Below are 16,364 nucleotides of genomic sequence, written 5' to 3'. Positions count from 1 at the left end.
CACGTGTGTGTGTAACCGTATTTCCTCAAATAAAAACCCGTGGTCAATTAAAAGCCGGGCCTCTTATAGTGGCCGGGGGCGTGGTCAACACGGACAAATAAAGGCCGGTCTCAAATTAAGACCGGGGAAAAGATTGTGTGGATAATCTCCTAAGTGCCTTTCATATAATATTAAGCCAAAATAAAATTCAAGTTCATTGTAATGTACATTTCTACCAATTTAATTTAACAGATTCAACAATATATTCATGCTTTTTTCCACACTTTGTTTTTCTGGATTATTGTCCTACCAGTATTTTAGTCAATGCGGCTGTATGTGTAACTCAGCCAAGTGTAGTGTGCAGTAACATACAGGTGCCAGTAGATGGCAGTAGCTACATTGGATGTAACACAAGTCTCATTTAGTGCTAGCAGAGAAAGACGGACTCTGGTGCTAGTGACGAACTTTTCAACAACAAAACGAAAAGAGTTTTAAAGTATGCTGATACTGGAAGAAACAGAAGGATGAGCTGACAAGATCAGCCGACAAGAGCAGAGCACGGCTAGCTAGCTGGAGGTGGGAGGAAACAAGTTAGCCTGGAGCTAGAAACAAAGCTAGCTAGCTACCGTCTGTAACGTTAATCAGATACTGGTGTAACTACTGTATGCTCTTATTGTAATATACCAGCAATACTGTAGTACCTGTATTTGAAATAAATACCCGGTACATTTACAGGATTCAAACTGACACAATGGTAGTGTTTGATTCATTCTGACCCAAATTGCTTTGTCGCCCTTCTGGCTATTTTTGCAAATGTTTCTTAAAAAAATTGATGATCTCTATCCACGCAACGCTGTGGTTTTTCATTTAAAACAGTTTATTTAAAATAATTATACTTATTAAACAGATGGAATTAGAAATAAAGGCCTTTCTCTAATAAAAGCCTGCTTCAAATACAAGCCTGGTACCTTCTGCAGTTCAGGTAAATAAAGGCCCCGGCTTTTATTTGAGGAAATACAATATATATATATATATATATATATATATATATATATATATATATATATATATATCCAGGTTGTGTGAAAGGGAGAGGGATAAAAGATTTTTTTGCAGCATGCTGAGAGGTTGCCCTTTTGTTTGTTTAATGTTTTTTGCCTCGTTGTAATTGTTTTTTGTGTGTATTTCTCGGGGTTCAGTTTGTGCCATTCGTTTGAGTATGTTTTTGTTGTTTTTTTAATAACCAGTTTTCTGTCCAGAGTCCTCAAAACATTGTTTCATCGGCCTTTGCATGAGGTGGTGGTGTGACCCGTCCAGTGACTTGTTTGAATTTGGTCAGACTGATCTCAGACAGGCGCTGCAGAAATGGGCAGTATTAGATACATAATGTTTTGGTTTTTTTAACATCAAAGCATGTAAACCTATTCTAGTAGACCCCAAGAGTACAAATATGATGCTGAGAAGGAGTAGTATAGTAGGCTGTTTATATGCAAATCTTTATGTGTGAGATCAGATTACGGTTACTCAAGACGCATATGGAGAAAAATTCTACTGGTGTGACCATATGCTTAGAACTGTTCACTTTTGATCAGATCACTCATGTCGGATGCATGTTTTTAGTTAAGTGGCAGCAGATTGAAGTTGCAGCAGAAACAGAAGAAGTTCTGAGATATAATTTCTCAGTCTAAGACCCATTTCCCATCAAAATACCAGCAACAAAAGACACCACGGAAACGTGTTCGTACTACGGGAGTGTTTTAATGCAAACCACAATCTTTTTTTTCGTAACTTAACATATTTATTCATTTGGTGCCTATACTTAAGTGTCGTCGCCTCATGACACTTACCTTTTGTCAGCTAAACTTTACTGCCCCTGAAAGGACTGTCATCTGGCGGTGCTCTGTACCTGGCTCAAAGTCACCTTTTGTCTGCTAAACTCAACTAGCAACGGCTGCTGATTCGTTTTGAGTAGAGGTTGTTGTCATGAATCATTCGTACATATAGCTTGAAAAGTTAAGCACTGTAATTCTTATGTATTCCATATTCTTTGCTGCATGGACGCCATTGCGTGTTGCTGTATAAGAATGCTGTGAGCCACATATGGAGAAGGTCAGGGTGGATGGGTGGGTCATAAAACACAGCGATTTCGAGCCAGGGAGCGGAGTTCGCATCCTGGGGAAAACAAAACACTTTCACCCCGGTAACGTGTGTCTGTTCCTCGAGAGTGTTTTAATCCCAAATCATGTTTTTTTTCATAAACATTACTTGTTTTAGTGCTTGAACTTAAATGTTGTTGCGGCATGGTGCCCCCTTATGGTTGGCTAAACTTAAATGTAATGTCCGCTCATAAGACCAACAGCTCACGGAGCTCTGTAGCTGGCTACCAGTAACCTATCGTCGGATAAACTTAAAGTGATGGTTCGGAGTAATTTCACCCTAGGCTGCTTTGCACCTTGACCTCGATCCAAACAACCCCCCAAAAGCTTTTTTCCCTTGTTATAACGTTGGTCGAGTTAGCTTTATCAGCTGGTTAGCTTAGCGCAGGCACTAATGGATCCACGTTTGTAACTCGTAAAGTACTCCACTAATAATGCCCGGAATGATACCAAACAACTACAGTAGTACAAATAGTTTCTGTACTTATAAAACAAGGCATTACAAAGTTTGTATCCACACCAGAAGTATATTTAAATAACACTTGCCTAATGGATACTCCTCTTGGGACACCTCTTGGAGATCACGCACAGAGCTAAACATCTATTGCCGGAAAAGACTACTGGAGAAGAAGATCCAAGAAGCGAGTGAACAGCAGAAGCAGCTACTGCAGCGTGAGACGATAGGACAAGATGCCACACAGTTGGATATATCCCAGCTGCGGTTTAAAAGCAATAGATGTTGTGCTTTGTGCAGGATCTCGCGCGGTAACAACCAAGAGGAGTATCCATCAGGCAAGTGTTATTTAAATATACTTCTGGTGTACAAACTTTCTAATGCCTCATACATAAACTATTTGTACTACTGTAGACGTTTGGTATAATTCCGGGCATTGTTAGTGGGGTACTTTACGAGATACAAACGTGGATCCATTAATGCTAACTCGACCAATGTTATAACAAGGGAAAAAAGCTTATGGGGGGTTGTTTGGCTCGAGGTCAAGGTGCAAAGTAGCCTAGGGTGAAATAACTCCGAACCATCACTTTAACTACCAACTGCCGCTGATACAAGCAGCAGTTCACAGAGCTCTGTAGCCGAATCAAGCGATGGCCCGTGGTCGCCGAAGTTCGTAGGATATTATAGGAATTGGTATTCATACATTTTCGTACAATATCATACAAACCTTTTCATAAGAATGTGTTGGGAGTTGAAATTTGGCTTGGGCTCAGGCGTTACCAATTGGCTCCATAGCCATTATTTGTGTGGATGTGCGGACAGTTTATTGTTGTTTATCGTTTATTAAGGATTACCATTAGTCATCACCGTAGTGAAGGCTATTCTTCCTGGTACCTAACCTATTGTTGACAGTATTTTTATCATTACTTAGAATTCCTCATGGGGGCGACAGAAACTATGCACTTTAGCTTTAAAGAAATCCTCCTACAGATTTGACCAGATCAACTTTAAAAAGATTCTGTACAATCCTAAGACCTTAATGATGGAAAGTTATTTAAAGCTTGAATTTCGTTGAACAGCGTGACATGGCATGGCAACCATTTTGCATGTTTTGCTATAAAACAAGAAGTTGTTGCCACTCAAATGTACATTCTGCCTGAACTTACTCATGCTTGATAAGAGTCCAGATCTGAGGATGAGTCATAGTCATAGCATAATATATATATATATATATATATATATATATATATATATATATATATATATCATTACCTTTTCCTAAGGCAATGTACATTAACAGACTTCTTGCTATATTCCTTTACTGATTCTTTATGTTCAGTTATTCTTGGTAATGCTATTCTGTGTTACTTATTGTGTTATGTTATTAGATTATTTATCCATTAATCTTACCAGAAACAGAGAGTCTGACAGCGTTACTTTGGGGTGAGATGAATTCTTGACTTGAACTCCTTGTCTGATACTGACACTGGTACGATCCTTCATTGGGAAAGTCCACTTGGACAATGTTGAAGGTAGCAGAGTTGGTACGCGTTTCGGTCTTTCTGGATAAGCCTGAGGGGTGCTGCAGGGTGAATGTCCCACCTAAACCCTGAGTTGAGATCAAACAAGTGATGCCAACGTCTTGACCCCAGGTAACCTCACCAACAGGATTCATGGATATGCGAGGTTTCGGGAGGCTCACTGAAAAAAATAAAATGTTAGAGTGAAAAATGTATTACCTTGAGCTGAGATATATTTTTCAGTTTTAAGATAAGATAAGAGACTTTATTAATCCCACACTGGGGAAATGTCCTTGTTGTTTTATAAGTTCGCTGAATTGCTTAAAGGGGTGATATGCAAAACCGAGTTTACCTTGTCATAGTTGAATAATGACAGTTCAGTGGGTGAAATGGGCATACAGAGAACCTCAAAGTCCCATTGACATCCCTTTCCTATGCAAATCTCACAATTTGAAACTGCCGCTGAAAATGGGTAAATCCCAACGAAGCTAATAGTTGACCAAAAGTTGTCAACCCGGTGGCTGTACCTTAATTGGCTCTGGTATGTACCTTTGTCACGCCCCAAAATTTACCAGTGACATTAACAGACACTGTGTGAGTCTAATGATGGAAAGCCAAAAAGGAAAAGGGAAAGGTGGTGCTGAGAATGTCAGACTCAAAAGGAGTCTGATATTCCTGACAAAGGAAAATAAGCTGTGCTCAGTGTGACCAGAGAGGGGAGGATCTGCTCGTCTGCTCTTCAGTCACACAGAACAGAAGAGAGAGGTGACTGTTTTGGCGGCCACAGGAGAGAAATACCTTGCGTGCTCGCTGGACAATACTGGTGTCTTTTCTACATAAAGTCGCAAGATTTGTCGATAGTTGCTAAGGGGGTCTGAAAAGTCGTTAAGTTGACAACACTGGCTGTGCTGTGTGTTGTTCATTCAAACATGAATTTTCCTTTTTGATTGATTGATTGATTGATTGATTGATTGATTGATTGATTGATTGATTTCCTTACCAGAGAGGCTGACAGAGTCACTTGAGGAGGTGAAGTCTTGACCTGCAACTGTTATCTTATACTGACACTGGTATGATCCTCCGTTGTCAAAGTTGACTTCAGGAATGTTGAAGGTAGCAGAGTTGGTACTAGACGTTTGGGTCACTCCAACTGAACTTGAAGCCTTTTTCAAAATAAATGTTGGACTTAAAATCTGTTGAGTTTGAGTTGAGACAGAACAATTGATGCCGACGTTCTGACCCCAGGTAACCTCAGCGGCAGGATTCATGGAGATTCTGGGCTTAGGGAGGAGTGCTGAAACATAACACAACAATATAATGAGGAGGTATAATGGGAACTCTGACTGATGGAACATCCAATAAATAGTACAGATTTAAAAGCCTTCATAGTGTATAATAAAAAGTTTAAAGATTTGAGAATTTACTCATCTTTTTTTACTGTAAAGAGGCAGTGTTATATGTTCCATGGGCCTTTCCCGAATTGCACAACTTTTTCAGGTTCACATGCTTGTTTTTGAAATCTTGGTTTAGTTTTAGTTTAGTTTCTTTTTTTTTTTCAGTCATCTGTAACTCACAACAGTCAAACATAAACAGAGACAAGAAACAAACAAGACCGAAAAGGTGTAGGATGAAGCCAGAGCTTATTACACCTACCCTTTTTACATAAAATTATTATTTTCATACAAAAAATAAAGTTACAGAAACTAAGTATACACTATATACCCCAGTACAACACAAGAAATCCAATAAATGTTGTGCACCTTCTGGTATTCACACTTCTGTTTTATATTTGTTAATCACCTTATATTTAAATAATTTTTTTAATCGATTGATTGTGTTACGCTTTTTCAAGTCAATTTCGAATTCATTCCACAGTTTAACTCCATACACTGAGACACTTCTTTGTTTTACATTTGTTCTGCTATTTGGTATACTATTTGGTATACAGCTTCCCCTCAGTTAATAATGGAATTCTCTTATTTGAAACAGCCTTTGCATACAGTCTGGCAACATACTTTTAAATACTTTGTACATTAGACAAGCTATTTTAAGGTTTACAAGTTCACTAAATTTAATTACCTGTACATTTTTAAATAACTGATTTGTCGATTCACAATAATTTGCCCTATTTATAATTCTGATTGCTCTCTATTGCAGTAAGAAAATTGGATTTGTAATTGTTTTATATGTTTTCCCCAAAACTTCCACACCATAATATACATATGGAAGTATGAGAGATTGATATAATAAATGTAAAGAATTTGTATTAAGAATATATTTGGTTTTATTCAGAATAGCTATGGACTTTGATATTTTAGTTTTAATATGATTAACCTGTGGTTTCCAGTATAATTTGTGATCAAAGACAACTCCCAGAAATGTGTTATCCTGTACTCTTTCTATTTCAATATTGTCTAACATAATTTGTCTAGGCTTCTTAAAATTCCGATGTCCAAATATTATGTATTTTGTTTTATTTATGTTCAAAGAAAGCTTGTTAAGATTAAACCATCGTTTTAAAGAATCAACTTCAGTTTCCACTGTATCGAAAAGCTGCTCAAGGTTTTTGCCACAACAAAACAAGTTGGTGTCATCAGCAAACAAAACCAAATTTAATATTTTAGACACAATACAAATTTCATTTATGTACAATAGAAACAATTTAGGACCCAGCACTGATCCTTGTGGGACCCCACATGTAACCCTTAATAAATCTGACTTGCAGTTGTTTAATTGGACATATTGATATCTATTTTCCAGGTAACTACTGAGCCATCGATGTGCTACTCCCCAGATCCCACATTTTTTCCAGTTTGTTCAATAATAGTTTATGGTTAATTGTATCAAAGGCCTTTTTTAGATCTATGAAAAAGCCTACAGTGAATTCCATCACTGCCATCGTAGTTGACCGGTTTGATCTGAAGCCATATTGATGTTCACTCAGTAGATTATGTTTTTCTATAAAATGATCGAATCTATGGATAAAAAGCTTTTCTAATATTTTGGAGAACTGAGGAATAAGAGAAATCTGTAGTTTGAGAAAAGGTGCTTATCTCCATTTTTGTAGATGGGAATGGCTTTTGCAATTTTCATTTGATTTGGAAATATGCCTGTTTGTAATGATTGATTAAAGATATGAGTCAGGGGTTTCACTATACTATGTACAATGTTTTTAACTAAAGCCATGTCAATACAATTACTATCAATGGATTTCTTATTCTTGAACTTATTTACCATGTCAATTAACTCTATTTCCTCAATTCTCCTCAAGAAAATGGTATTGGCATTCATTTTAATATTTCCATTTATCCATCCATCCATCCATCCATCTTCGTCCGCTTATCCGGTGTCGGGTCGCGGGGGGAGCAGCTCCAGCAGGGGACCCCAAACTTCCCTTTCCCGAGCAACATTAACCAGCTCCGACTGGGGGATCCCGAGGCGTTCCCAGGCCAGGTTGGAGATATAATCCCTCCACCTAGTCCTGGGTCTTCCCCGAGGCCTCCTCCCAGCTGGACGTGCCTGGAACACCTCCCTAGGGAGGCGCCCCAGGGGCATCCTCACCAGATGCCCGAACCACCTCAACTGGCTCCTTTGACGCAAAGGAGCAGTGGCTCTCTCGAGCTCCTCACGGATGACTGAGCTTCTCACCCTATGCTACGGGAGACGCCAGCCACCCTCCTGAGGAAACCCATTTCGCCGCTTGCACCCTGGATCGCTTCTTTCGGTCATGACCCAGCCTTCATGACCATAGGTGAGGGTAGGAACGAAAACTGACCGGTAGATCGAGAGCTTTGCCTTCTGGCTCAGCTCTCTTTCGTCACAACGGTGCGATAGATGGAATGTAATACCGCACTCGCTGATTCTCCGTTCGACCAATCTCCCGGCTCCATTGTCCCCTCACTCGCGAACAAAACCCCAAGGTACTTGAACTCCTTCACTTGGGGTAAGGACTCATTCCCTACCTGGAGAAGGCATTCCATCGGTTTCCTGCTGAGAACCATGGCCTCCGATTTAGAGGTGCTGATCCTCATCCCAACCGCTTCACACTCGGCGCGAACCCGATCCAGTGAGTGCTGAAGGTCGCAGGCGATGATGCCATCAGGACCACATCATCTGCAAAAGCAGCGATGAGATCCCCAGCCCACCGAACCGCAACCCTCCCCACCCCGACTACGCGATATCCTGTCCATAAATATTACAAACAGGATTGGTGACAAAGCGCAGCCTGGCGGAGGCCAACCCTCACCTGAAACGAGTCCGACTTACTGCGGAGAACCCGGACACAGCTCTCACTTTGGTCGTACAGAGATTGGATGGCCCTGAGTAGAGACCCCCTCACACCATACTCCCCAGCACCTCCCACAGTATCTCCGGGGGGACCCGGTCATACGCCTTCTCCAAATCCACAAAACACATGTAGACCGGTTAGGCATACTCCCAGGCCCCCTCCAGGATCCTTGCGAGTGAAGAGCTGGTCCGTTGTTCCACCGACCAGGACGGAATCCGCATTGTTCCTCCTCAACCTGAGGTTCGACTATCGGGCCGAACCCTCCTTTCCAGCACCTTGGAGTAGACTTTACCAGGGAGGCTGAGAAGTGTGATACCCCTGTAAATGGCACACACCCTCTGGTCCCCCTTTTAAAAAGGGGAACCACCACCCAGTCTGCCACTCGTTTGGCACTGTTCCAGACTTCCACGCAATGTTGAAGAGACGTGTCAACCAGGACAGCCCCTCCACACCCAGAGCCTTGAGCATTTCTGGACGGATCTCATCAATCCCCGGGGCTTTGCCACTGTGGAGTTGTTTGACTACATCAGTGACTTCCGCCCGGGAAATCGACGACAATCGAGTTCCTCAAAATGCTCCTTCCACCGCCCTATTACCTCCTCAGTTGAGGTCAACAGTGTCCCATCCTTACTGTACACAGCTTGGATGGTTCCCCCTCCCCCTCCTGAGGTGGCGAACAGTTTTCCAGAAGCACTTTGGTGCCGAACCGAAAGTCCTTCTCCATGTCTTCTCCAAACTTCTCCCACACCCGCTGCTTTGCCTCTTTCACGGCAGAGGCTGCAGCCCTTCGGGCCTCCGGTACCCCTGCAACTGCCTCCGAGTCCTCTGGGATAACATATCCCGGAAAGACTCCTTCTTCAGTCGGACGGCTTCCCTGACCACCGGTGTCCACCACGGTGTTCGTGGTTTACCGCACCTTGAGGCACCTAAGACCCTAAGACCACAGCTCCTCGCGCCGCAGCTTCAGCAATGGAAACTTTGAACATTGTCCACTCTGGTTCAATGCCCCCAGCCTCCACAGGGATGCACGAAAAGCTCCGCCCGGAGGTGCGAGTTTAAAGTCCGTTGGACAGGGGCCTCCTCCAGACGTTCCCAATTTACCCGCACTACACGTTTGGGCTTACCAGGTCTGTCCAGAGTCTTCCCCACCCCTGACCCAACTCACCACCAGATGGTGATCGGTTGACAGCTCTGCCCCTCTCTTCACCCAAGTGTCCAAAACATACGGCCTCAGATCAGATGAAACGATTATAAAATCGATCATTGACCTTCGGCCTAGGGTGCTCTGGTACCAGTTACACTTATGAGCATCCCTATGTCGAACATGGTGTTCGTATAGACAATCCATGACTAGCACAGAAGTCCAACAACAAACAACCACTCTGGTTTAGATCAGGGAGGCCGTTCCTCCCAATCACGCCTTTTCAGGTGTCTCCATCATTGCCCACGTGCGTTGAAGTCCCCCAGCAGAACAATGGATTCCCCACTGGCGCCCGCCCATGCAGGACTCCACTCAAGGTGTCCAAGAAGGCCGAATACTCGAACTCCTGTTTGGTGCATATGCACAAACAACAGTCAGAGTTTTCCCCCACAACCCGCAGGCGTAGGGAGGCGACCCTCTCGTTCCACCGGGGTAAACTCCAACGCGCGGCGGCTCAGCCGGGGGCTTGTTAGTATCCCGACACCCGCCCGGGCGCGCACACCCTGAGCAACTCCGGAGAAGAAAAGAGTCCAACCCCTATCCAGGAGTACAGTTCCAGAACCGAGACTGTGCGTAGAGGTAAGCCCCACCAGATCTAACCGGTAGCGCCTCCACCTCCCGCACCAGTTCCGGCTCCTTCCCCACAGAGGTGACGTTCCACGTCCCCAGAGCCAGCGTCTGCTGCCCGGGTCTGGTCCGTCGGGAGGCCCCTGACCTTCACTGCCACCCATGTGGCAGCGCACCCGACCCGCAGCGGTTCCTCCCACAGGTGGTGGGCCCATGGGCTGGAGAGAGTGGGAGCCACGTAGCTTGTTCGGGCTGTGCCCGGCCGGGCTCCGTGGGCAAACCCGGCCACCAGGCTGCGCCGACGAGCCCGCTGTCTGGGCCTGGCTCCAGACGGGGGCCCCGGGCTTCCTCCGGGCTGGGTCACTCCATTTCTACCTTGTTTTTCCATTGGGGTTTTTGAACCATTCTTTGTCTGGCCCCTCACCTGAGACCACTTTGCCTTGGGAGACCCTACCAGGAGCACAAAGCTCCAGACAACACAGCCCTCAGGTTCACAGAGACACACAAACCTCTCCACCCGCGTGTCATTTCTGTACTGTAGTAATTGTTTGTTGAAGTAATCCTTTTATTTGTTCTCAATAAACTAATCAATTCATTTTTATATTTCTTATATTTATTTTCTGCTTCCTTTGTTCTAAGTAGAAACTGCTTGTACAATACATTATTCTTTTTACAAGCATGTTCTAGCCCCCTAGTAATCCAGGGTTTATCTTCATATATATTTGACCTTAGTTGTTGTAAAGGGCAATTTTTGTCATACATAGTGGAAAATATAGACATGAATTCATCATAGGCTTTATTTGGGTCATGATTTAAATAGATATCTGTCCAGGTTTGCTGCCTTAACCCCTCCTTAAAGGCCTCTATGGTGTCAGGTGTTTTTTTCCGAATCATCTTAGCAATTTTGGAATTTCTCTGTGTATTTTCCTTTGAGAAATTTTGCAAGGTTGAAAACACGGGAAGATGATCACTTATCATTGATAAGCAATCCACTTAGTACTCTATTTCCAATGTCATTGGTAAAGATGTTGTCAATTAAAGTTGCACTGTCAGTTGTTACTCTTGTTGGCCTTAAGATTGTAGGTAGTAAACCTGTACTATACATTGTGTCAATAAAATCTCTGCTAGGTTTGTGCTCCTTCAATTTTAACAAATCTTACGATGGCCGATAGGGGTTAAACGCCCTGCAACTTCAGAAAACACATGCAAATAGCCAAAACTCAAGCAAATTAAGAAAACACCTTCATTAATTTGGGAACACATGTGCAGCATTCAGCAAACGCGCTGCATATACACACAACACAACCAAATACATAAACGCGATGCAAATACACAAAACACAACCAAATACACAAATGCACTGCGAATAAAAAACAATGCAAAAAGAAAAGCACACAAACCCCGAAAACAAATGCAACAAAAACACGCTGCATCCAGATTCCACAGCGGAAGTTTTCCAGGCCTCTAGAGGGAGCAGCTAAGTGGAACAGCTGGATTTTCGACTCCACGGGGAGAGAGCACTCTGCCTTTTTAGTAGAGTCGGGTATGGCTGCATAGAGAACTCCTGTCTCATGCCCTTCCGTCCATAGACTGTATATTAAATTCATATTATTATTATTAATAACATATAATATATTAGTAATATACAGTCTATGCTCCTGTCTCAGCCGGGAGGCTGGTGCTGTGCTCGAGCTTCGACTTTTCAAAATAAAAGCTTGCGTCTGGTCCGCTCTTCTTCCTTTGGTGTTTTTGAACTAAACAGTACGGTAACCATGCTAATGAATACAATAACTTTTTCAGCAGATGTCTTACTTATAACACGATGGAGCAAGCAAAGCAGTTTTGTGTTTATGTGCGGGCGGAATTTATTCAGTTTGATAAATCCCACGGTAAATTGTCTGGTTTACTAAACAGGGAGGGACTATAAATCCTGTCTGCTTTTTGTATTTCAAGAGCGAATTGCTCCACAATATGAATACAGATTGGTCACTTATTTTGTTGTATAATCACAATATTACACTTGAGGAGGCCTACACTTCAGTGATGCACCTTCGGACCTGGAAATTAAACCCTCTCATGTAATATGGCTTAAACAAACGTCAACATTAAACGCTGATGCAGTTTTAAATGTTTTATTACCACGAGTTTACAGACGTCTCTGCTGATTGAGTACCATCTGTGACCTGAGCCGAGACACACCCACCAAACGAGAGAAAACATATCTCAAACATAGACTTAATATTTACAGTCTCACCGTTGCACACCGTTCTGAGATTGAACGTCTCTCTCTCTCTCTCTCTCCCCTCCCCTCTCTCTCTCTTATGTCTGTTATCATACATGTGAACCATCTTCTCATTAAAAGTAACTAGACAAGATCAAGGTGTTCTATAGATGCAGCTTATTAATATATTTAATATATTCTTTGTTTTCTCCACCTCTTTTTCTACAGTAACACATTCCATGATATTTTCCATTTTTGTTGAAATTTCCATTACTTTTTTACACCTAAGTTTGTTGTTCACAGATAGTGCAACACCACCTCCGTTTTTATATTCTATATTGGTTGAAAATAGCTCATAGCCCTGTAGTTCTACATCCTCTTTTTTCTCAGATGTAAGCCAAGTCTTTCATTTTAAAGAAGTTGCTATGCAGGCTTCTACTGTTAAAGTGTATACTTGACTGTATACCATCCATTATTATTTTGCTTTTAAATTGTTCATCTGTGTAATACTCACAGGTGCGGTTATGTTATTGTAGAAATATTTATTTGGCTCAATATTGTTCTCCATGTCATACAGTTTATCTATCTAATCTAATTTCTCTTCCACTGAAATTTTCAGCAGATTGCCTCAAGACCTTATGATATCCTTCACAAAATGCATTCGGTGGCCGGGTTAGCTCAGTTGGTAGAGCAGGCGCACATATAGAGGTTTATTCCTTGACATAGAAGGTCCAGGGTTCGAGTCTGACCTGTGACAATTTCCTGCATGTCTTCCGCCTCTCTATCACCTTTCATATCTAGCTGTCCTATCCATTAAAAGGTGGAAATGTGCAAAAAATAATACTTAAAAAAAAGTCACACTTCTTTGGTTTATAGTCAAAAATGACCGCCATGGGAAAGAGTATAATTTTCATCCAGGAGATAAAAGACATCTCCATATACACACTCCTACAACTTTCCTGTGCTTGTGTACCCATTCACAGATGCAAAGCTTCCATTTGCAAGGGACACTGCACCATGACTGCAATTTGCCATTTGTGCGTGTGAACCACAGATGTTCGCCCACACATGCATGCACACACACAGAAACACACAGACACACACACACACACTCTCTTTCACACACACACTCTCTCTCACACACACACACACACACACACACACACATATTTCATGTTGTCAGTTCATGTTTTCATGCTGCCACTTGTGCATGTGAACCACCAATGTTCACACATACGCATGCACGCACACACAGAAACACCCACACACACACAAGTTGTAGATGTTAATGTTCTAATAAGGTTCTTTTAAAATATATGTTCTATTAAAAATACTTTTTGTTATTTTTATTGGCATTTATGTTAAAATAAGTGAGTTAAAACTGTCCAGTCAAATTTGACAGTGAACAGTAAATTAAGGGGAGTAGCTACGAACAGTGTTTAAAGGTTAAATACAACCTGATTATATGCTTGTCACCCTGCATATGGTGTGCAGTTTTGTCCCATTTAAGTCAAGAGTGGGACCTCAAATGGCAAATAACTTGTATGATGTACATAAAATGTTTCAAAATGAAAAGAATTTACAACAGGATTTGGGTAGAAGAGCCACATATGCATGTGACGTATTTAAGCATTTGCATCGCTTTCTCATTTTGAGAACATTTCTCTTGATGTTTTAATTTACTCATGTATAGGCTTTGATATTTTAAGCATTTTTAATTTGGAGTGCTTTTTTCCTAATGTTTGTGTTTTCGCTTTTGTATGTGATGTATTTTTCACCACAGCATTGCTCTATGGATGGCAATAGGCCCTTAGCTCACAGCGACAATTTTGACATTTTCATTGAAGGGCAAGTAGGTGTAATTAATAAAAGGCTAAGGCTACTAAGGCTAAGATACCTCAACAACTACTGGATGGATTACAATTAAGTTTACTAGAGACATTCACAGTTTTCCCTTGACTTCACCTCTAGCACGACCATGAGGTTGGCATTTTTGGTCTTAAATAAAACATCTTGACATCTTTTGGATGAGATTGTATGGACATTCAGGGTACTTTGAGCTGGCAGAACCATCTAGCTGACTTTGAGAAAACTATTACAAAATCTTCCTCACCTGAACAGACCACACCAGCATCCTCTCCATGTTCACAATTGTGTGTCCCAAATCCACTGTGCTGACACAGAGTTACAGACCTCTCATTTCCTGAACAGGCCACCTCATCAAGCCAGATTTGTCCGGTTCCTTCACCAAAGCGGGCTTTATGAGGGGCACTCAGTGCCGTACCACAGTCCAACTCTCTGCAAACCACCTTAGTATCGTTTAAGTCCCAACCATCATCACAGACTGTTCCCCAGGTGTTGTTGTAATAGATTTCAACTCTTCCAGAGCACTGAGTAGACCCAGACCCAGTTAATCTGATCTGACCGTCTGTCAGGCACATAAGAAATGACATAAAATATTTAAGTATTTTGCAAACAATGTAAACTGAAAACTAAAAGGATTGTAAGCATTACACCATAGACATGACTGACCTGCAGCAGGTGAAGTTGAACTCAAGAGAAAATAGACTATAGAGAGAAAGAGAAAAAAATGGTAAGGCTCATAAATTTAACAAGCTTTAAGACATGAATAAAGTTTGTGGAAGGTTGGGTTTCTGCCACTTTGGATTTAATCCAATAAACAAAGTATCCAAGTATCCAAGTATCCAAGTATCCTTCATCAAAGACCGGATGTGTGTCTATGTAAACTGAATGTGAAAGTATAGAGAGTAACATTTTTCTATTATTCAATTCTATTGAATTCACTTTCATAATATTACATTCTTAAACTTCAAGTTTATTGGACTTCACTTCCAAACAAATTAAATTTGAAATTGTGCTACTGATGTTCAGTTTATCAAAGCAACCATGTATGTTAAGCCATTCAAATTCAGTTTCTAGCAACACATTTTCCTGCCCATTTAACTGTTTCAAAGGGAGCATCCCAACAACTGAACAAGCTATCAAATCATGATTATCATATGATATATGTATCAAAGAACAGAGAAGCTCAGATAACAACACACACACACAGAAGGAATTCAAATTAATTCTCTGCTCAAGGCGCCTTTATAGCTTCACATAGCAAATAACTCTTTACTGCTATATTAATGTTCTGAATGTCATTTACAGCACCTTTAAGTAAAGAGAAGGATCTTTATACTAAAAAACTGAAGTTGAAAGTTAGTCTCAAGAGACTTCATGTCTATACTATACAGTACAGCTGCTAAACTTTACAAAAGCTGCTTTCCAAATACAATTTTGTAATATTGGTCTTACCCACGGCCAAATGGCAAATGTTTCTCTGTTGTTTGCTCCCCATGGCTGCTCTGTATGTATCATTCATCAGTGACAGAAAACTGATATACTTAATACTGCAGTGCAAAGAAGACTTCACACTGCTAGTCCTTCCTGGAACACTTCCTCTTCCTCTGTGTTCGAACTATACCGTGGCCTTCAGAAGCCCTTTTTTTTTTTTCAAGAGGGGGGGGGGGGTTGTGCGCTTGTGACTTACAATTATACTTTATCAACAGGAATAGATAGGTCAAACAGGAACCCACAAATAGTCTATAAAGAAAGTATCAAGCTGTCTTTGATATTTCACGTGAACAACGGTTAAAGTTACTCAGGCTACCGAAGAACACTATAATTCCTCCGTTCAATGAAGCGACGCACCCCAAGCTTCTATCACTAACAAACAACCGTGTATATCGGCTCTTTGTCGTCGCTACACAATTTCTTAGTAAAAACCTAAATGAATTAAACTGCCTTGTTTTCTTTTTGCAATGGCTATATGATGCTTACTGCAGAATGGATTTCAAGGACTTTGCGCGCCGATTAATGGCCTCCAACGTTTATATTTTTCCTACGAATCTTTGAGTTAACATGTACTAAACATGAGTTGAATTTGCACCACAGCGCCGCCACGCCTTGATGCTC

General features: G+C 41.5%; 1 protein-coding gene across 1 annotated transcript in view; it reads right to left on the bottom strand.

The window, feature by feature from the left end:
- The window catches only part of LOC120574202, a 166,747-nt gene that overhangs the window by 129,856 nt on the left and 20,527 nt on the right, over positions 1-16,364 (bottom strand). Inside the window, 1 exon segment of the mRNA XM_039824427.1 lies at positions 4,000-4,290. Coding sequence (XP_039680361.1) covers positions 4,000-4,290 — 291 coding nt within the window.

This window comes from Perca fluviatilis, chromosome 15 (assembly GCF_010015445.1).
Source record: "Perca fluviatilis chromosome 15, GENO_Pfluv_1.0, whole genome shotgun sequence".
NCBI classification, from domain to species: domain Eukaryota; kingdom Metazoa; phylum Chordata; class Actinopteri; order Perciformes; family Percidae; genus Perca; species Perca fluviatilis.
This window is presented reverse-complemented; position numbering and strand designations above follow the sequence as displayed.